The 23,906-nt window shown below is 45.9% G+C and overlaps 1 protein-coding gene across 7 annotated transcripts in view; it reads right to left on the bottom strand.

Moving 5' to 3' along the window:
- Nucleotides 1-23,906, bottom strand: part of LOC148938194 (uncharacterized) — a 153,521-nt gene that overhangs the window by 5,102 nt on the left and 124,513 nt on the right. The window contains exon 1 of one of the 7 annotated variants that reach the window (XM_089085106.1): nt 254-859. The exons of the other annotated variants lie outside the window; for them this stretch is intronic. Within the exon in view, the coding sequence (XP_088941232.1) occupies nt 254-363 (110 nt within the window). The 5' untranslated portion in view covers nt 364-859. Of the gene's footprint in view, nt 1-253; nt 860-23,906 lie in introns of those variants that run through there. 7 annotated transcript variants of the gene reach the window in all.

Below are 23,906 nucleotides of genomic sequence, written 5' to 3'. Positions count from 1 at the left end.
TGTTAGCGATACAAATTATCAATTATATTAGAAATAAGTTTTCCGGTTATCTTAGACTTGCCACGTTATATTCGGTTATATTCATCCCTTGAATTTCTGAAGAATTCGAACAAGAATACATCATAACATGTGTAATAAAAAAATAACAACATCGCGACGCTGGTCTGAGATGGTAAAATTGATTCTTACACAATGACACTCGTTGGATCCATCATTAATTCAGCGCGTCGACCATAATTCATTTGCTACTTACCAACGTATAGGACAAAGAGCAAACTCTGCGTAACAAAGTTTAACAACATGCAGCCGCGTGAGGAAACGCATCCGCGCGTGCTGAAAAATTGGATCGCCGCTTTTTATCATTCTTCTCGAAACGTCCCTCTCTTGCCTCGAGGGAAACAAGAAACGAGCCGACGACCGTGCGAATTCGTGAGCGAGCTGACTCGAAAACTCCTCCGACCGGAGGGTCCGGTCGTGGTTGTAGGTTGCGTTTTCGTCGACGAACGGCGATCCTACACCGTTGCTGCCACCGAGGGGGTTGTTGGTTCGCCGAGGGGTAGGTTAAGGGAAGGCGGAAGTGCGGCAAGACGGTGGAAGGCAACGGACGACGACGGCGTAGGGGCGCGGGTGGGCCGAACGGCCACGAAGGAAGGCAGAGGCAGGCTCGTCGAGGGGTTAAAACGCAGAGAGCGGCGAGGGGAGGGAAACCGTCGTGCGCGGGGGCGGGTGCGGAGGAAGGCGCGGTGGTGGTTGGGGGAGGCCGGATGGTGAGTGGGTGTACGGGGGGATGGGAGGGCGAAAGGGCGAGGGTTGAAACTGGCGGCTGAGACGCGAGGGGGATGAGAAGGCAAGCAAGACCACTACTACCGCCTCACCTCGCCTCTTTGCTACGCCACGCCTCGCCTCACAATGCACCGGATTAGCGATTGTATTGATCCGCCCTCGCGCTAGTCCCTACAGAACACCCCGCTTTCGTCCTCGTCCTCGTCCTCGTCGTCGTTGTCCTCGTCCTCGTCCTTGTCCTCGGCGTCCTGCGAGAAGGAGCCACATTTTGGACCGCGTGTAGCCGCCCACTCTGCTTGGCCACCCGCCGCTCGTTGCCGCCAGCCCGCCTTGTCACGACACCACCGACGCCACGGAAACGCGCGAAAGAGGACACTAAGAAATTGCGCCTCCCTCTCTCGATCGATTATGTGAATCTATCGTCGTGCGTTGTGACGATGAAGTTCCGTTTATTGAGATGTCCCGACTTGCGTAACTCGCCATTTGCGTAACTCGTCATTTTTATTTATTTTGCTCTTATATATATATATATATATATATATATATATATATATCTTCTTAATAATGGGTAAATTATTATAATTATTACCAATTAAAATATTATTTAGAAATTAATCTATTTATATTTTATTATAAGTCACGTTCCTTTACTTAATCAATAAAAAAACAATGAAACATCTTCAAAAGTATAAAATATAATTCTAGAGAAAGGAATTCTTTTAAAAAATATTAAGAAGAATTAACTATCTATGATTTTATATTTCTTAATCAATAATTGTGATTTGTACTTTTTCGTTTAGCTTTATATATTTATATTGTTCTATTCGCTAGATCGAAAACTATCATCGCCGCGCTCGTCCATCCGTCGCTATATACAAGAGCCACGTTCATCCTCTTTTGGTTCGTTACCCAATGCCTGACGTAAGGAAAAGTGCAAAGCAAGATGCCATCGGGAGGCGTGTTGCTGACGCGCGTACGACGCGTCAAGAACGCGAAATGATCGTGGGAGTTCCTATGCTATGCCTGAATTTATCCCTGTTACTCGAAAAAAGAAAGGAAAAAAAAAAAGTATAAGCCAGCTGTAGCCTTCGCCGAGCCATTCCGTGCTCGTCGCGTTTTCTACGTGTCGTAACCGTCTTCTATTTCGCCGTCCTGGACCGCGTTCCGAGACCGGAGAAGGGTCGTAGATGCCGAGTAAAAGCGTATACAGAGCGAACGGTTGCTGACACTCGCACGAACCGCGCGGTTCGCCGAGTTTACGCGAATCCTTTTTTTTTCCTGTTCTGCGAAAATTACCACCCGTAAACGCCGCGCGTTTCCCTCTTCTCTTTTCTCCTTTCTCGGGCACACTCCCAATTTTCAATCCTCGCCCTTCGCGCTGACGCTGAACGCGCAGAGTCAGGAAAGATTCGATGCTTGCGTGAATGTATACACACGTACGAAAGAGTCGAGAGAAACAAGTAGGAAAAGGTGCACATTCGCGACACGATCCACCCTAAAAATATATCGAAATCCCCAAAGATTTCGTTTCTCTCTCCCTATCTCTCTCTCTCTCTCTCTCTCTCTCTCTCTCTCTTCTCGTGTCTCGATTTTAGCCGTGTGCCATCCGAGAATATTGACTCTCGGCAAGCACCAGCTTTTGGTCCACGTCGCGTCCCTGATTCATCCACTTCTACCGCATCGGACTAACATCGCCACGGCGGAAACTCTGTGAAAAGCGAGGGATGCGGCAGGGCGGAGCGGCGCTCTGCTGACACTCGCTCGTCGCGCCCAGAAATTCGAAATTCTCACAGAAATCCCTTTTTCATAGCACGTAGCGCCAGCGCTACCGTTCTCGAAAAGCCGTCGACAACGACAACGACGGCAACGAGACGCGGTTGGAAAATCGGGGTCGCACGTCAGAAGTCATCGTAGCAGTGTATACCTTAGGGCGTGTTATCCGCCCTGTGAGAATTCACAAGCGTTTCAACGAAACAAGTTCGAACAAGCCGGACCAAAATCTGGGTTGATCAATTTCGCAGCTAGAACGAGTTCAAGGACGTATATTGTGTTCCCGCATAAAAGGATGGATGATCGATCGCTGGTTGGAACGATGTTTGCGATTGCATGTGATCCGCAAATTCACTTGGGGTAAATTTTTCGTGGAGTAAACCTTTCGAGGTTTTCTATATTTCTAATATATGATCTCATTTTAATACATAGATACATATCTGTGATAAAAACATCGACATTGTGAAATAATTTAAATATGACAGGCAAGATGAGGACGGACGTCGCGAAAGAGGAATTAAATTGGTAGCAATTAAAATCGCGAAAAACTTTGGCGTAACTTTTGTGAAACACAAAGTTTCATGAGATATATGGAACGCGAACAGAAGCTACAAAGAAACTTCTTATTATTTTTTGGGCTTACAATAGTGTGACGAATAGCTGTCGGACCTCGGGGACACTGGTATACATCACCCAGTTACGAACTGGGTTGAAGTCAGATAGCGGAAGGTCGGGTGGCCATTTTGCCGTGGAGATATCATGGCAGAACGGTTGCCAATGGGGTTTCAGAGAGAGAACGGGGGCGTACGAAGGCGAAGGGGTCGCGAAGTAGCGCGTAGCGAGCGGCCCAAGCGTTAAGCGTTAACGTCCGACGAGGGGTTGTGCATCACACACGAAGAAGGGCTCCTTTGCGTCTTGCTGAGGCAATGCCCTTTTGCTCGTGGGCAGGAGCCTGCGGCGGAGGGTGTTACGTGCCTATAGGTCCTGGCGAACCGGTGGGGAAGTCAAGGGGAAGTCGAACGGGGGGTTGACGTAGCTCGACATAGGGTCGAGTACGGAGATGGAAGAGTAGCGGGGCGCGGGGGTTGAGGGGCTGATGGTCGGCGCACTTACCATCCTTCCTACGGACGCCATGTCTCCGTGTCTCGTTTAGTCAATGTCGAAAACCGACTTACGTAGTTCTCTCTCTCTCTCTCTCTCTCTCTCTCTCTCTCTCTCTCTCTCTCTCTCTTGCTTTATCACTCTTTCTCGTTTCTCTCGTTCTTCCTTACTCTCCTTCCTCACGTCTCCGAAGCGGGGTGCCGCTTCTGCCCCTTTTATCGGTCTCTCTGTTTGCTCTCTTTTCCGCGGGGGCGCCGCTACTTTGGATCCCGAAACTTTTTGGTCGTGCTCGTAGACTGCTGATAAGTTGGCCTCGTTTATCATCTTCCGGGCTGATATTAACGAGATGCTACTTCAGCCGCAGAATCCACCGGATTCGAATCGTGAGAGATGTTACAAACATTTTTTCGCGAGGGCCAGAATAATTTATGCGATCGAGCGTATATGCGCGACAAATCTCAATGTCCACGAATAAATCTACACTTGTTGCGAATCGATGAACGTGAACGAGCTACTTCTCCACACGTCGCATTCGGAAATTCCTATAAAATCGAGACGATTTATACATCGGCATCGATTTATCGAGCACTCGGCAGAGTTCGAGAGACAAATAACTGAAATAATCTGAGATTAAAAGATTTATTGCGCGTAAAACCTTCGTGGTTTCCGTTTGTAAAACTCAAATTTAATATCGCAAATATAAATATACATGCGATTTTCTCTTCAAAAATTACATGTATATATTCATATATGCATATACGTATGCGGAGCGAGAGTGTAGCTTTACTTATGATATCCAGATTGAAGTAATCGTTGCTTTAACAACGTCTCGCTCAGCGAGTGTCTTCGTTTAAGCGACAATAGAACATTTATATGCGGAGACGTAGTGTGCGATTCGTTGAGATGAAAAGCTCCGATATGCAAACGATCGCACGAAGATACGTACTGGAGAGTTTTTCACGACGCACGAGCGGTTGAACGAGCACGTCATTAAGATCGCACTTCCTTCCTCCCACGTCAGAGAGGAAAGGACCGAGGACCATAATTTCCTTCGCCGTTGGTTGGTTCGCGTCCTCAGATCCGCCCCATCCGCACGATAAAAGTAAAAAGTCGCGCGGAAGTGAGGGAACAGTCGCGCATAAAAAAGACAGGCCAGACGTCTGCCGAACTTTTACTCTTAATGGAACGGGTCAGGTTCCTCTTATCAATTTATAGTTAGTCTCGTGACCCATTAATGGCCCGAGGCGAGACAGCACTGTCCCCGGCCATTTCGCCCGCTTTACTGCCGTCTGGATGTAGTTTATGGTCGCAAAGCTAAACTCTGTATTAATTCCATGAAAACACACCTAAAATCCTGCCATAAACTCAACTGTACTGGTGTGAGCTGAATTCTACTTACTATTGCATTCTCCTCGTTTAGAGAGCCATAGGAGAAGAGGGGTTTTTGAGAGTGACAAATATTCATAATGCCAAATTACTTTTTTTTTGTTTCGAGTTGTCATTTATATGAAAAATCGGGGAACAGTAATCAGCATGTTTGCTTAATTAAAAGTAACCTAAGACTATCATTATCAAAATAAAAAACTGATTTTGATATTCCTGGAAACAAAATTTATGCGGCTTAAACACTGAAGATTACCATCATTTCCATTGGTTCAAAAGCCATCTTGGAATTTTTTATGTAATTAGATACTTTTAATATATTTATTTTACAATATATAATTTCAGAGTAATGGAAATTAGAAATTACATCTTTTATTAAATTCACTTCTCTCTATTTATCCGTAGATTTTATAAATCACTTTTCATTATAAAAGATTGATGAATACTGCATTCGCATTAATTTGAATATTAAATATTTGCATAATTTGACAATTTTAATCTGTGGGTATTATTTTCACAACTTTAATCTTTAGTTTATTATTGACATTATTATCGATTTAAAACTGAATGTATCTTAAATAAAATAATCTATACATAATTTTCGATCGCAACATGTCAGAATATATATATCAATTTTTGATGTTAGATATTTCTATAACAATTTCTCTCTATTAAAGAAACCTTGTCTGAAATTTTCCATATATGCAAAAAATACTTTTATTTCCAAAATACGATTATCGTATCATCCCTACCAGACGTAATGAAAAGCGTTATTACCATATTTTCCAACGGTCATACGGTCAAGCAAGTTTTCCGGAATGTTAACCATCGCCGTAATCGCCGTCCCATTGCTATAAAACGACGATTCGGCGGGCGAGGAATTTTCTCGTAAAGAACGGTAATTATTCAATCGGACGATCTCGTGGCTTTTTGCGTAGCGTCGCTGCGACCCACAATATCTCGCACGCGTGTCGCTGACGTTGCCATAAAAGGTGCCTAATTACCGTCGAAAAGTTCGGAAACGAGGGTTCTTAACGAGTCGTCTCGAGGAGTTCGGATGAAGGCTGGTAGGTAAAGCAGCTCGTCTTCCTCACCTCATTTATTCTCGGCCAATTCCTTCCTGGAAGGGGGCTTGCCGCTTAACTACTCGAACCTCGATAATTCTCGACGTGGACTCGAACAATTTCGCCGAAACGAATTCGTGATCCTGCCGCGCGCGGCGGAGCGCGCAGGGGGTGGTGAAGTGAGCCGAGCGCGAGAGGGGTTGCGGGGGGGTGTCAGTCGGCGTGGTACCACCGACGGTGCCGATGGAATTACGTTCTTCCCCACACCTCTTACGAAAGATCGTATATACTCACATTTAGACGCGTATACGTGCACGCGCTTGTAGGCGCGCGCGAACGAACACGTTCGCGCGCGCGCACGCACACACATGTGCACCGTGGCATACGCGCTCATCTGTGTATGCCTGCGGGCGTACGTGTGTGTGTGTGTGTGTGTAATACGTGCTCGTATCCCAGCGGTAGCGGTGGCGTGCGTGCGTGTCAGACAGACGATGAGAAAGAGCTGGTGCATTCGAGGTATCCGTGCGAGCTTGAAGGGACGAGGGTGGGTCGGATCGAGGATGGTCGAACGAGAGCGAGGATGAAACGAGCGGGGTAGGACGGGAAATATAGGAGAAAGAGGGATAGAGAGAGGGCGCAAACGAGGCAGAGACGACGGGAGAGACAGGGGTGTAGGTTTACGACTTCGGTGTGTGCTAGTCTGGCCGAAGGGGGTGGAAGGTCGTATAAGCGGGTGGGCCACCTCATGGGAGGACGAAGGGTGGTCGTCGGGTGGATGGTGGGACTCCGGCAGTGCCGGAAAGGGGGTGGATAGCCTGGGGGCGGCTAGACTTCCGAAACAGTAAAACCACGTCGGTGTGTGCGTCCCCGTAACCACCACCGTCCTACTCCACCGACCCGTCCTCTCATACCCTTACCAGAGGCCTCTGTCCTTCTCTGCCTTCGCCGCATCTCCCGCCGTCTCGCTGCTTCTCTCGTTCCTCTTCTCTCTTTCTCTCCGACGGGCCGCCATCCCTCGCCGTGCCTGCAGCAACCCTATAAACCCTGGTCGTCCGCTGGCGCTAGCTCGTTCACTCGAGCGATGTATCCAGACGTAAGCGAAGGCCGTAATTTCGCGAGTGTCTGCGTGAGAACCGTTCCTACCTCTCTCGCTCTATCCTACCGTCTTTCCTCCCTCCACGCTCTCACCATCCGTATCGCCGTCTCCCTTTCTCGATGCTCTTCCTCTGTCCTCTTCCTTCACACGTCTCCGTTCTTGTAAGGTTTCAAGAGTATGTACACGCGACGGACACATTGCGTCGCGCACGTGTGCGACGCGCGTACACGCGCGTCATACTGCGCATACACACGTACACACATACGTACGCACATGCCAGAGACATGCAGATACGGGGGAAAATTTGGTCTGTCGGGACATCGGACGGTTTCGTGTCCGACAGATATGCCCCGAATGACGGTACCTGATCAATCGAAAGACAACCGGAATCCGGTGGCGCGCGGCTATATTTTGTCCGTACGTCCATGATCGTGGGGGGCGGGTCGATTCTCGCGAGACGCCTATGGAAGTCTTAAGAGACTTCCGTTGTTATTTTCAAGACGCGGAAGAAACGAGACGGGAGACAGAACACTTGGAAAGTTAAAAAGATCGTCTCGGTCTTCCCTCCAGACGATCTTGCCTCAAACTCTTTTCAGAGCGACTCTAGCGCTTGCCGATCGGTGGGATCAGCGGAGGATTAAACTACGCGCCGTTTAATCATTCAGATAAATATTCATCGAACGAAACTTCGTCGGCGGACGTCGCGCGTCGGCCGATTATCGCCCCGGCGCGACTCTGTTTCACCTACCAATTCACGCCACTCGCCGACTGTTATATCTCGCCCGATATGTATATACGTTTTATATATCGAACTTATGACGCGCGACAAGGCCTTTATCCGAACCGAGGACTCTCGATCTCTTTTTTCGCGGCGGCTTTGCTCTTTTGCGATTTTATGGCATCGCTCATAGGCGGGAGAGCGAGAGCGGGTGGGGTCCGGTAGACCCGCGATATTTCGCATATCAATAGCGGACGGCAGGGCCGCGCCCGATTTGAATTTCAAAACCTTAAATAGGAGGCCGTGGCTATAAGATAGTACAGGCGATATACCAGTTTTAATAAAGCCCGGGGTCGCCCGGGGTAGCATCGGCCGCGTTGAGCGCAACGAGAGCCTTCTCCAGTTGTGCGAACGTAACGAGGCTAACGCTGGCGCTTGACAATCAAAAATTGCTCCTCGTCGCGTCTCTCCGTAGCGTTCATCGCTCGCGGTTTATGTTTCTAGCCGAGCTATCCTTCGTCAGTTATGCATATCGCACGTTGGACGATTTAATCCTTTGAAACCGTACCGCGGTATATATGATACGCGTCAATCGCATGATTTTAAAAATTCTCCCATTTTGAATCAATTTATCCTTTACAAAAATGTCGAGGTGAATACGGCTAAAAATACCATGTGCGCTAGGCTTAAGCTAAGGGGTGGAATTCATTTTTAATTAATGCTCGTGATAGTTTTATTGCCTTTCTTATCTCCTCTATTACTTAGCATGAATAATGCTAACATAATTAGCGTGACCTCTTTCGGGCATTCTTGCACCCTCACTCTCTTTCATTCATCAAATCGATCCGCAACATGACGTTAAGCAAGGGCGCTTTATCGCTGATCTGACAATTTTAACAAGTTAATCTTTATGAATGGAAATTAATATCTTTTTGATAAAAATGAGAAAGGAAATTGTGTTATTTTAGTTTAGTGTGAAAATGTATTGCGATTTATCTTTTAAACCATTATAAGTTTCAACTGAGATGTATATACAAGTTAAAACAATGTATCAGTTTTGGCAAAATTTTCGAAAAAGAAAAATACTCAGTCTTACGTCATTTCTAAAATAAACTCCCTTTAAAGACGCCTTAAACCTTAACGGGTTAATATTACGCAATTAACGTTCTCTCTAGAAATTATCGCTCCTGGATCGTTGAGTTTTCCTCGTCTAGATTCTTCGTCCCCGTCGACGGCGGCTGCGGCAGCGGCGTTGTACATCGTAAAACCCCGACCTACCCCAACTCAATAATTCCTACCTCCCTGCTGTACCCTGCATTTTCGCGGCGTCCCGAGGGAGCGGCAGGTGGACCGGACCGAAAACTCGTGGGGATGGTTTCATCCTCCAATCGTTTCCGCGTCGTTCTTGGCTGTCCTCGATGAAAGTTTTTAATCTGCTTTTCATTATGCCCGTGAAAGACGTACCATCTCTGGCCCCCTCATTTCTCTCGCTCTTCGCGCCTTCGCTGTCGGCTTGGCGTTATCATACATGTGTCTGTGTGTATTGAGTCGGTGTACGGCGGATCATCGTGTACACACGTATACACGCGTATATGTGCACACGCATGCACACGGCAGAATGCACGTCTTCGCGCTTGTTGGGGTTTACGGTCCGTATCTTTATGCGCGTGTACGTGTTCGAGAGTACGTGGCGCGGCATTAACGGCGCGGAGGGAGACCGAAGGGGACGTGGTGGCGGGAACGGCGGCGGGTGCTACGGCAGTAAATCTACGTCTGTGTAGGTGCGGAGAAATGGCTATGAATGGGTGTCGGTGAGATACGGCTTTGCGAGGGAACGCGAGGACGTGCGAGAGGGTGAGTGCGTCTAGACCGGGATGAGACTGCGTCACAACCCTGGCCCCGTATCGCGAGAGGGTTCTGTTTAACGACAGACTATCGAGGGCTGGGGATTCACCTACCAGTGCTGTACCCCTGCCTCTTCCTTTCTCCCTATATCTTTCTCTTCTATCTCGTCGTTCACGCTCTTCACGACAGTCAGCGATGCCTGTTAATTGCCCTGTTGCCATCGACATTCAGCTCCCTTTAAACTTATGGGCCAAAGGGTGAACGAGAGACTACCCTAAATTGCCCCTTTAACCCTAACCTTAATCGGTAGAGGATTATCTTACGCACGTCGCAACTGGTTAAAACCGCATATATCTCATTAAGCTTCGATTGATACGAGCAATGTTTTATATTTGTACGCAAAGTTTCCAAATCATAATTTTATAAACGATATTGGTTTTTGTGCTATTATTGCGGCCAATTATCGAAATAACAATATATATTTATTACAATGTTTATTATATTATACTATTGCTCATTACATATCATATTTAACATATTATTCGACATGCATCGTCATTAATTGCGTATTTCCCTTGGTCATATATCTTTTCGGAGAGATTTTCGACTCGGGATACTCTTATATATTTTTTTTTATTTTCTTCCAAGATTTCTCTTTCATCTTGCATCTCATACACATGTCTATTTACGTTTAAAATTTATACGTTTAAGATATTCATGGTGTTAAAAATCAATTTTTGGGGAGCAACGTAGAGAGATCGGCAATTTATAGCATCATTTATTTAGAAAATGATCTTTAACAGGATAAATAATAATATAACTTAGCAAGCAGTGCACAGATAGACGATGCCGCGGCCGCGAATGAGATTTTACGACGCCGCGGTATTCTCGAAATTGACGTCGCTCTACGAGTGCTCCTTATAAACTTACTTTACTTCCGTCGTCGTTTTAAATAATTACGCTCTTAATGGGGAAGCTGCGTCTAGACTAGGGAGAGACTGCGTCATAAACCTGGCCCCGTATCGCGCGCGGAAGGCTCTGCTTAACACACTATCGAGGGGTGGCAGACTCATCCGCCGTCCCGACCACCCTTCCGCCCATCGTTCTCGCCGCCCCTCGCTCTTTGTCCTACTCTTTACGACTACCGGCGCGCGGCGTTAACTGCCTTCTTCCCGCCAATATTACGTTCCCTTTAAAGCCGTTTCGGGGGATGGTGGTCAAGTGCTCACGGATATCGCGTTTCAAGGATTTAGCGTGCACCTGCATGTATCTCTACATCGCGTCTTTAAAGCCGTCTAGGGACGACATGTCGTGACGCACTTAACGGCATTAGCTCCAACGTCCGCCATCGTCCTGTTTAATTATCGATCATTCCGCGATCGCTAATTCATCATTACGATCGTATTCAAAGATCCTTTGCAATGATGTTGTGAATTATCTTTACAGAATTCGTGTAATCAAGTTTAGATGCAAATATCTTAATTTCGAAAGACCACTAATTTTTAAAGTGACTCGTCACACTCGCAACATTTACATCGATTACATTTCGTATTTTATAACTTAGTGACGTTCGCTTGATGGAGCTTGTCGCGTAATCTCGTTAGATATATTACTAATTGGATGTATCATTTAATTGGATTGACAACAAATCGTATCGCACAATCTCGACTTGTACTAAAAAGAGAATTCTAATTAATGATAGATTATTAAGAGACCTGGCAGTTTTGCTGTGCCTGTCCTCACACCCATTTCCATTTCACCCTTTACCACAGTCAGAGGAGTGTTAACTGCCTTGTTTCCGGTGATATTCCGTACCCTTTAAATTTATGCCAAGAGCGTCGACGGAAAAAGGATAGGACAAGCGAGCAGACCGTAACTTTGAAACGGCTTCAACTCACTTCAGAAGTCATGTACGATACATGAACGAGCGATATCATCATGTTGTTGCGATGTAAAACAATTTATGCTTTTTCGCGCCTTTGATTCGACGACATCTAAATATGTCAATCAGTATCGATATTTTAATCGTGCGTGCATACGTACACATGCATTTCATATTTCGATACGATAATAGATTTAATATCCGATACATTTCAACAATAGACTGAACACAAACGAGCGCGTTATTTTTTTTACATTCTAAAAAAGTGTTAATTGTTTATAATTTACAATTCTTGTGATTTCCATTTGATACATACACCTGGCACGCTATCTAATGATACAGAATTCATGATAGCAGATGCGTCCCATCATCACAGTTTTTATATATTTTTTTTTAACGCAACAGTTGCTCAGCGGAAAAAAATGCAGCATAATCCGGCATTTAATCGGCGATACGTATAATCGATATATCTTGACAATCCAGTTTAACGATTACTCTCCGCTGATGCATCTCGCGGAGGGGGGGGGGTGCGTCGTCGTGGCGGCGACCCAACGCGAACGCGTCATCGTCGCGCGCGTTCGCACTCACGCTTGCCCTCGTGTGCGAGAGCGTGCGAACGGAAGGCAAGACGGTGCAGTGTGGTAGTGGGGCAACACAGCGGCGGCGGGTGGCGGGTGGTGATGGTGGTGGCGGGTGGCGATGTGGCGGCGTTGTTAGAGAGCGGCGTGGGGCAGGTCCGGAGCGTCGGTCGATACCGCCGTCTGTGCGCGCCTCCTTCCACGGACTTCCACTTCCCTTCCGTTACGCCACCTAGGTCCGGGTCCGGCTAGCGTCATCAGAGCCTCCCCAGCCTCCCAACGATTCCGTATCTTAAACGTAAGACGTAAGATGCCTGGGCGCCCGTCAGATGCGCGATGCCTTCTCTCCCCCGTGCACCCTCTCCCCCTTCTCTTCTCTTTCTCTCTCTTCCTCCTTCTCTCCGTCTTGTCCCTCTTTCCTCCATTCCTCTCTCACACTCTCTCTTCTCTCTTCTTGTCTTTTCCTCTTTGGATGGGAGAACCCTGGACGCTTTCTCATCGACATCTCTCGTCGCGCGTAATACACTCTCCTCTCGCGAAATACGTGAGGATTTTTGCGAGAGTCGCGCGCCGTAAATACCACTCATCTGCAATTCCGATCGGCGCACGATCGATCGTTATTGATTTCTTCGTTGGGTTACGATGTGCCCGGCTATTTTCGTGCCTCCGCGTCTCTTCCATTCTTCCGTGCTTCACTCTGCTGACCGAACGGATGGGGAGTCTTCAAAATACGAGGGAAAACTTCGAAAGTTATCTCGAAAGTTACTTCTTAGGTATTTAGTATTTAGTATTCGTGATATATATATATATATATATATATATATATATATATACACACCTAGCCTATGCGCAATTGTGTGCCAAGGTGTAATTCGATATTTTTGCCAAATATCCGATATCTATACGCATGAGACGTATGTCATCGCCCATACCTGTTTGTCCTATGCGGGTATCATTTACAGAATTTCTCGAGTGAATTCTCGAGTTTCATCGATTTACGCTGGTCCTTTATCTCGCGTGATACGCGCAGTTGGCTCTGATTCTCGCCATTGGTATGCTCTGATTCCTTTTGATATAAATGTTCCAAGATTTCCCAGGCAGCCGCCAGTGAAAACATGATATGTATTTTAAGTTTATCGTAAGATAGACCCGTTTCAACTTTAATGAGCGTTGTCATAAACATATCCGTATTTTTTGCCTTTCGCATGTTTCGGATTCTCAATGATGCCGCAACCGGCGCCCATAAAAACTTAATAAATGCATCTTTCATCCCGTGCTCTAAACTTTCAATACTCTCTTCATCTTCCAACGTCAAAATTCAATCACGATATCGCACGCAAGCCCCTCTCTTTGTGCCACGACACGATGCAACCAACACATCGTAGAAGAGAATTCTATATTCTTCAACGCGTACCTACTCTCTTCTTTCTCGCAACGGTTCAACCTTCGCACCATCGATATGACCTCATCTCCTCCCGCGGGAAGCGGATGCGTGAGAGACGATTTATCAGGCCGACGCGTCGGCCTCGTCCTTTTTGCGTTTCTTGCGCTCCGCCGACAGGCAGGCGGGCAGAATCCCGTGGCATGAGAAACGCACGCGGGATACACGTGTCGAAACGGCCTACGAACGCACCTGAGCGGATCGGCCGATCGCGAGAAGCGCGACCAATCGATTTCGTCGTGGACTCCTCTCGTCGCCCGCTGTGAAACGGCGCCATTCTTTGTCCGTCGTCCTTGAGATGTATTGACCGATCTAGATGTCTCGCGATCGAGCCGATCTCGATTGTCGTGCCTCTATTGTAAACCTTATAAGGATAAGCTGTCAGCGGTCGCTCGGTGGTATCTTCGTTTGCATCAATCCGAACGAGCTTCGTTCGCACGCGCGCGTTAATATAATACTTTTAGAACTGTTTATATATGAAGAGGATGATAAGCGGGATGATGGGGAGGGGAGACGCGTGCATAAATCATAAACACCCGGATCTATTCGATTCCTACGCGGAAAGATCGTGCGATTGATCGTGCGTTTCGGTAGATCTCGCATCTCGCGTTCTCACGCCGATCATCGCGGCGTGCGTCCAACTTGGAGTCTATAATTGTTCGCGACGATAAGGCGGTAAATCCGCTTCCCACTTCGCGGAGCGTGAGGCTGCTGCGTGCATAACGCGTATAGCTATACGCGAGCCGGCTGGTTGGCTGGTTGGCTGGCTGATGAACACGCGTGTAAACCGTGCACCGTGGCCGATGCATACACGCGGACGTATCGAGATGACGTAGGGATGGGGAAAGAGAAGCGAACGAGAGAGAAAGAGAGAGAGAGAGAGAGAGAGAGAGAGAGAGAGAGAGAGAGAGAGAGAGAGGAGGATGGGACCGTTTGAGATGGTTGCGTTTGCGGGGGGTTAGATTGTGAGGCGCATGAGTAGATTACGCAATTATCTTATGAACGCGGCGCGTACGAGTGCTCGCGCTCTGCCTCACGCGAGGAAGGATGATAGCTCCTGGCCCTGGAAGAAGTATCCCCGCCCCCCCTCTCTTCCCCGACGCACGACGTAGACACATACGTATACGATCTCGCGTTCGCATCGCCGTACGAAAAGAAGTCTCCCTCAAATTGGCGGCATTACGCAATTATCCCTCTCCGCCCCGCCGCCGCCGCCGCGGTCCCGCGCGCGATATCTAACCCCGCGTAACCCCGGCTTTATAAATAGGTGTTCCTCCTCCCGGGGGCGCGTATCGCGTACGCACGGCCCCGGGAACTACTTGTCCGCTCGACGCCCATCCACTCTCGATGTTATTCAATCTAACATCTACCTAGCTTACACGTTCGAACGATCTCGCGTCGCTTTTAATTCGGGCTTTCGACGCCTGCTCGGGGAGGGAGGGGGAAGAAGGGGAGCAGAGCGGCACGAGAGCGCACAGCACAACACGATCGCGGGCACAGCATCCTAAACTTTTCCGCTTACGGACGCAAACCGCGCGCTTCGCTGGAATAGCGATTTAATGATAGTTAAAAGCAAACGAGCGTTCGCCAATACGATTACTCGTCCCAGCGGTTTTATCCTTTGTGCATTCTCCCATTCTGACCGTCGTATGTTCGCACGATAGTTTCCTGCTTTACGATTACGGATCGCTCTGTTTTCGTTGATGCTAATTCGCGTAACGGTCGAGGAATTTTAACGATGAAAAAGGTGCACGCGATCGCCATCGTGTGCAAGTCCCATATTATCGCAAATGTTTAATTATTTTTGTCGATCTGAGTGATCGCCGTGGATCGGCGAGCCATGTTCATTAAACAGCCCGTTAGACATTCAGTTACTAATAAATTAAAAATCGGTAGGGACTCGCTTCTTCGATTTCACGAGATTCTCGCTGACAATCGAGGCCAAGAGCTAAGTATATCTTTTCACGTTGATCGTCGCTTCTCTGCTGTTCGCTTGTCTGAAATTGAATAAATGCCATCGCGCTGCTGTCGCGGTTAAATAATCATTATCGGATTATCGTGCCATTGTTAGAATCACACTGAACTCCGCTTGAATACGTCAGCGATATCGATCGTTTTAATAAATTTTATTAGTAATTCCCACTGGTCTCGGCCTGATAGAAGAAATTTAAATCACGAGTGTAGCTGACAAAATAAATTCTGCAAAATTCGCGTCACTTAAACAACGCTCGAAATGATATCCGACCGCGTGAGAGATTAATCAGCGTAACCAATCAAATTGAATAGAGCGATAGTTACTTTTCTGATGCGCGTTTAATTATTAGCCGCAGTGATTATTGCTGACGACGAGGCTGAATGATGATCCGCGTGCTTCATACATTTTACCGTGCGCGTCCCGAACGTGTCGCGCGATTGATTCACCCGGCATGAGTTATTCACCCCTTCCCTACGTGTGCGCTCACGCACACATACACGCACGTACGCATGCATGCATACTCGATGCACACGACGAACATGTACACGCGAACGCAACGCGAAGCGACGTTGACGACGACGACGACGACGACGATGTTGGAAAGGTGGCGTGCGTCGTCGTTCGAACAGCCCTCCTCGCCACTCCGGAACTCCGTCCTCCACCTCGCATTCTAATAGAATTGTCTCCATTATTAATGAGACTGCGCTCGGTTTCAGTGGAGAGCCTCGCTTCCGAGTTACGGGCTTCCGCGTCGGTGTGCGTCCGTGCGTGTACCGGACACGCGGCTGCGTCCGGGACGCTCCTTATTTATTCACGCACGCGGTAGAGTATAACTGCCACCGCGATAGCAACGCGCAGAGGAAAGTTTCGCGAAACGCGCACGTATATGTAACAACTTTGCGAGTACGCGCGCCTTGTACGATCGCGAGATAAAAAATTGCCGGGACGATTAGTAATAACAGCGAGAGCGCTTGCTACCAGACTTGTCGAGGGACGTGAGAGTGAGAATTTGTGAAAGAGACGTTTTTTAAAAGAAAAATTAAGAGAAAAATAAGAGAGCTGCAAAATAATTCAGAAAATTAAAAAGAAAAGACTAAATTTTTTTTTTTCTAATACCTTTAGAAATTATCATATAATGCGATCTTATTCCACTCTCCTGCAATATGGCTAGATTATATTTTCGAATGACAATTTTTTAATATACATATTACATTCCGATATATTTCTATTAGACCTCAACGTGCTTTTACCAGAATAAAATAGTGTGAGGCTTCTTCTATGTACTTATGTATTTATGTCGCAGCGAGAAAGATGTCAATGTTGAAAATCGATATTAACAGTAAAAACGTAAAACAATATTTTTCTATGATCTCGATCATTACTCTCCTTTTACGAAACCGTACCACATGTTGTACTGACAGATATCCCGCTGTCAATTCCCCCCCCCCTCCTTTCGTAACTCTGAGCCCGGCAATTTCGTAACCCCCGCGTGCATCGCATCGACGATGCGGAACGTCGTATCGCACGTAAGCGCGCCGTTAACTCAGAAATCGATGCACCTGCCGAAAGTCCGGCAGGCCGTAAATCGCGATATATCGACGCGATATATAGAGAGCTCCCCTCGTTTTCTGCGATCGTGCCACGTGTCCGTGCCGGAGCAAAGATAGGATTAGCACGAACATACGAATGCAGGCGCGAGAAGGCGGTTAAAAATGGAATAGTAAACAGTAAATGGAAAAGTAGCAGTGTTACCTCATCGATGCTTCAATATCTTCTTTAATCACGTTACTCACGCATAAACGTTGCGAGACGCAAAACAATATATCTGCAACTCTTATTCAAATGATCGAAATAGAAAAAGAGATAGAAAAATAATTATCTATACGCGCAATTCTTGATCTTCTTTACAATTTATTTATTTATTATGATTAATTTTTAAACTATCTTAATTATTTAACTCGTTAAATTTTCTCAATAAATTTTCTAATGAATCTCTCATTTTATTATAAAATTATGTAATTTATAGTTTTATTCTATAGCAGAAAAATCGATATGTATACATTTATGTTTCCAATTCATAATCATTTAGACTTTCCCCAAATACAGTTAATTCCAAAAGATAATAAGAGAATCATATATGTAAAAATTATTTTTGTATCATATTTGTAAAATAAAAGACAATTAAAATAATAAATTGCAAGACAAATATAATCGTTAGTCATAGAAAGTTAACTAGTCTTTTAATTGTAAAAAAAATGTAAATTTCTTGTAAGACATCTTGCCAAGTGTATGCTTAAGAAAAACTCTAATAGCGTCGGTACTTTTATAGATAACAAAGAACTGAATCGGACAGAGGCGAACGAGAAGGAAATATAGATTACTTCAGTAGAGAGAGAGCCGTAATTGTCTTTAATATCACAGGCTCTGGCCGACATAATCAAAGATCGACCGACATACTGTGATTCTTTCCTTCCTACCCTTCTTCTTTCACCGTCCCGATTACAGATCGACTGATATATATATATATATATATATATATATATATATATATATCTTGCTTTATATATGTACTTAATAAATTAATCTTTCAAGGAGAGAATTTTTCGAATAGAGAATACAGCTTCGTAAAATTCATTCGGTACCTTAAATACATAAAATTTAATCTTTCAAAAATTTTAAATTGATATAGTATTAGCGGATCGCATATTAAAATTATTTTCCTGAAAAATTCATCTAATTATTCGAACTGAAAGAGGTCATGCATATAATTAAGCTTCTTTCTCGATTCTCACACGGTCACTTCGACGAAAATTTCATTGATTATCAAGCTTTTCAATCGTAAAATAAATGTCAATTAAATAATCGCATCGACATCTAGACATCTGGATTTTAGTGTATGGGAAATTTGTGGGAATGAATTGCCGAGAAAATAAAATCCATTGTCGACGTACAGCTGTTTAGTACAAGCTGTTCTGTATATCTATATCTATAACGGCAAGACAGAGTCTTACACGTACACATGTACACACATTTATGCGTGTATACTTGAAAAACTCTCCTCGAAAAACAGAACACCAGTAATACCGAAGAAGTCGCGATAGAACATGTACCTGGTTGCACCTGTAGTCGTCGATCCGGAACAATCGAAGCCGAGACGATAATGAGAACGACGGACTCGGGTTCGTCGACTTTCCTTTTACCTCGGCTCGCAATTTTTTTCTCGCCATCTACCCTCTCCATCCGCCATCATGCTCGTTCCTTATCGAGAAACCTCGGAGCCTTGCTTCTATCAGTTGGAGATAAAGGCATCCTTTTTCCTAAGGACACGGATGGAAGGAAACGACAGACGAAAAGCCTCTTGTCGTACCCTATCTATATAAAAGACCAGCCCTGCGGACGGTCGCACAGATTATATTCGTGTTGGTGAACGCAGTGATGTAATCAGAAAACGATGAATACTATAGAGATGACACAAAGCTTTTCATCACAGATCGCACATTCGAGCATTAATTATAAAAAAAAAAAAAGTATTACGTGATCATATGAAGTAATCGTTTTTTATACTTTTATATATAGACAGAATAATTTTCAGAATAACAGCTTGGGAACTTTTTAATAATATATATTAAGATAATATAATAAGATAATAGAGTGCCAAATAAGATTATAGCGATGAATTTTTTTTAATTGGATATTCAAACATTACATCTGTATTGTTAGAAAAATTTTTCGTAAAACTCACAAAGCTATGATGAGCTATTCATCATCGAGCCGATAATTTCTCAAGTTATTCAAAAATACTAATGATACCTCACTAATGATACTAACCATTTTATAAAATAATATTAATGCTGACAGAAAGAATGTCCGATGCGGTGTTAATCCGACAAGAATACTGCATAATTAACTCGTGTGAGATGTTTCGGGAAGAAGTGTTTTTCCGATAATGATCTCGTAATCTAATTAACATGTCACGCCTGTGAAATCCTCATCTGAATCCCGTCGTTCATAATTGTACCGGTAGATTCTCAGATAATCGCGTAATACCTGAAAATAATCAACAATCGAGTTTCACGAATGCTGAATTTAAAGCTTTGCGTATTACTTCCTAAGATATTAAACGGCCCCGGTCTTTCACCGTGGCTCGAATTTCGCCCGGCTGATGCAATCTCGCTTCATCCTATCCCGAAATTCGCGCGCTAACTATGCCGTACGCGACATGTACGTGCGAAGTTCCGCGCGTATACGCGCGTTTGCGTGTACGCGTAATACGTAGAGGAAAGAAGGAGAGAGAACGAGCTCCGGCCAGTTCAAAATCCTCATTCGCCGCGCGTCCCGTGAGGTTGGATCCTAGCCACTTCTATCACCCGGGTCTCGCTACCACCGACGAAAGCCGCATCGGGTGCGGCGGAACGAACGAACGAAGGGGGAGAGGAGGGTGGGCCCGGAAGAGCAAGAAAGACAGAGCGCGTCATGTCGGATCCCTCTTGCACCCCTTCACGCAGCCCTTCGCGTCTCCCTGCGCGTCTCGCCCTTCCTTCGCCGCACCAACCAGCCGGCAGCTTTGAGCTTACGGCTTTTTGCGGGGGTTCAACCACCTCGCGACTCGGAGCGACGCACGCAGAGGCCTCGTCGGGCTCTCACGCAACCCCCGGTCTCTTGGTTGCCGAAAGCGGTACCTAACGTCGTGGCCCACCGTCTCGCTTATACCCCGCCGCCGCCATCCCCCCGCGCGCACCAACTCTGTCAGCGTGTCCTGCCGTTTCAGTCTGAGGTTCACCCCTCGCGTCCCCTCGTGCGCCCCTCGCCAACCGTCCGCGGTCGACACGAAAGACTTTACGAGAGAACCTCACGCCTGCATCGACCACGCGAGAAAATTGCATCGTTGCGCTTTAAACGTTACGAGTGGCGAGCGTGGCAAATCGCTCGGTGGTTGCTTTCAAGACTTGCGAAACTCACGAGGTCGTCGGCTGCAATGCATGCGTTACGTAGACATTACGCAGATACCGTTATAATCGTGACAAAGAGGAAAGGATATAAGGTGATTCTCGAGAAAACTTGAGGACTTAATAAAGTAAGCTGAGATTGTTGACTGTGGGAATTATAAGTACATACATATATTATATTTTATATAAGTAGCTTATAATGTCTGTCTGTCTGTCTGTCTGTCTGTCTGTCTGTCTGTCTGTCTCTCTCTCTCTCTCTCTCTCTCTCTCTCTCTCTCTCTCTCTCTCTCTCTCTCTCTCTCTCTCTCTCTCTCTGTCTCTCCGACGAAGCTACTATCAAACTAAATTTTCTAATCAATTGAGAATTAATTTTTTAATGAATAAATTTATAACCATTCATTCATAAAGCGGATAAAAAGCGATTTAACTAGCTTCAAGCATTTTTTTCTTAACTTTCTTAACTCCTCTGTAATTTTCAGACCTTGTTCTCTTTTTTCATCATTATAGAGAACGTTTTTCTCATCGATATGTCATACGATAGCTACATAATGTATGACGGATATACACGACAAGCGACTATTTGTAACATCGATTTCGTCTCGTTTATTACACGTAAATGAGAATGACGAAATTGGTATAAAGAGCGGAACGATGTGGGGTTCCGTGATAAGGTGCGAGATAGGAGAAGGGGGAGAAGGGGGTGTGTGTGCGTGGTGCAAACGGGGTGTGCACACGTGCGTCGCGCATCGCTCCGCTTTCCACGAGGTTACGGGAGGAAGAGGAGAGCGAAGGACGAGGGTGCGGAGAGGGGTTCTACGTGAATCGCGATGGTGAGAGGGAAAGAGAGAGAGAGAGATAGAGGGATACGAAAGGGGAAGGGGGACCGAGAGTAAACAGAATTTGCATGGAAACAGTGTGCCAGTGGGTCGCGTCGAGCTGCGGGTATTTAACGCTGTTCACTTCGTCCCCTCGCCGAACCCCTCGCCTCTTCATCGCCATCCTCTTGAATCTCCATCCCTCTGTCTTCTTCCTCTCTCTCTTTCTCTCTCTCTTCCCATCTCTTTCTTTTCGCTTCGTTTCCCGCTTCGTTTTGCCTTTCCGTCTCTCTCTCTCTTTCTGTTTCTTTCTTTCTTTCGTGGTCTCCTCTCGTTTTAATGTAGCCACGAGGAAATTGCTCTTTTTAACCGGTAGCATAATTCTTCCACAGCCGACGCGGTAAACGCATTACGGCGGCGACATTATGCATGTAAACGCGGCATTCAGGGGGGATGAATGGGCGCGCGCTCGTCCGACTCGCGTCGGTTTCCGAGGGGAGGCGCGACGCCGCGCAACGATCCCGACGCGCTCTCGCGATGTAACTCATTTTTGAGGTCGTCCTGATGGAAGGTTGCCACAAGGACGGGACTGCGGGGAGAGATCTCTCTCGGTATCTAGGTCGGTCGGCCGGAACGGTTGAATCGGGACCAGTCCGACCGTCGGCGATGATTTGGGGCGCGAGACGCGAAGGACGGCCGCGAGAATTTACGAGCGCATATTTCCGTGGGATCTTCATACACACACCCACCCACCCACCCACACACACACACACACACACACACACACACACACACACACACACACACACACACACACACACACACATATATATATATATATATATAGAGAGACCACCTTCCATAATCACCTTCCCTTGTACTCTCGTCGCTCTTGTCACGCGAGATGCGAAATAAGGGGAGTTTACTCAAGAGCTTCTCTCTTCGCCAGGCCCCCGAAACCAAGTCCGGTGGAATATATCAGAATAAGTCTCGGGCTCGTGCTCGAGAATTTACGCTCGCGGTTGGTCGACGACCGTCGCGAATCTCCGACACGTCGTCGTTGCATAAACGAGGGACTTTTTTTTCCGTTTTCGGGGAGAAAGCGGAGAACTCGAGAACGCGTTGCGACGTAGCAAACAAGGCGGAAGCGCTTTCGCGACATAACAGACGATTACAACGCCTAATAACCTTGCTACTTGACTGGTATACTACTACTTACTGGAAAGTGGAAAGTTTCGAGTTTGAAAGCTACTTTGACTAGCGGCAGCTAGTCGGCGAAGGAGCCAGAAGCCAGGAGCACAGCGGAGGCGAAGGCGGCAACGGCGATGGCGACGGCGGCAGCGGCGGCGCGGGTGCCGGTGTAACGAAGTTCCTTAACGAGGCTACCCATTTTGTCGACTTAAGTTGATCGATAACTGTTCGCATACAACGTGCTTTTCAGACACGAGGGCGGGCACGTCGCGCGAGCTTGGCATTATGCGGATTTCAAATGCGGATTAATCTGCTTATCGAGCGCAGCGAAGGAGAAGCGCTCGACCGTGTAAATTAATAAAAGAATAAGGGAGAAACAGAACGAGCGAGAGAGAGAAAGAGAGAGCCTTTTTTTCGACCAAGCATTTTTATATTCTCGCTTTAATTGCGCCATCATTTAGGGCATTCACCTAGAATGCCCGATAGAATTCACCAATGATCGCTGTCACGCGATTACGATGAGATCAATTACAAAAATAGCGACTGCTTTTGTCCGCGGTTAATATAAATGCAATTCGCGAGACCGTGCTATAATTGTCTGTCGGAATCATAAACAAAATGTCAATGAGTTTATTTAACGATCGGTTAATTTTTAACTTGTACGATCAATTTTTCGTTTAAATATTTACCTAACAGAAATAATAATGAGAGAAGGAGAGATAATAGAGCAGAAAAAGATTTCGTAACGTCCGTTATAACGATTTAAAAGATGAGAACACAACTCGCTGGTAAAAGGCAACGAACAAAATAACTAGTTGAAACTGCGCCGAAGTTTCTCGCGAATCCTTGCATACCATGTTTCAACGACGAATTCGTGTTTGCGTCCCCTTTTCTGCGTTCTAGTTAACAATGCGGATCACTTTAAGAAAGTAACAGAAAAGTCTCTCAACGTTTTCTATCCGTCAGTCTTTTTGAGATTTGTAGGTCGTTCTTTCCATCACGGCCTTATACGATCCGTCAACACCTACCATATTGTCTTTTTCTTTAATGAATTTTATTCAATGATATTACATCACACTACTGTCGAAGAAGAAATCACCTTTGATTGTTATTCGATGGTTTAACCGTAAAAGAATACAAAAAAATGAATTCGAATAATAAGGAGCATGAAAACTGTAAAACGCCGAATCTCATGTTGCAGTTGTTTATATTACAAATTAGAATACAAATAATTATAAAATTAAAATTAATTATTTGTGTTCTAATTTGTAATAAATAACCGTACATGAGATGCGACGTTTTACAGCTTTCATGCTTC

Source organism: Pogonomyrmex barbatus, unplaced genomic scaffold, assembly GCF_055798465.1.
Source record: "Pogonomyrmex barbatus isolate J1 unplaced genomic scaffold, ASM5579846v1 scaffold1, whole genome shotgun sequence".
Classification (NCBI taxonomy): domain Eukaryota; kingdom Metazoa; phylum Arthropoda; class Insecta; order Hymenoptera; family Formicidae; genus Pogonomyrmex; species Pogonomyrmex barbatus.
Note: the sequence above shows the minus strand (reverse complement) of the source record. Positions and strands in the feature narration are given on the sequence as shown.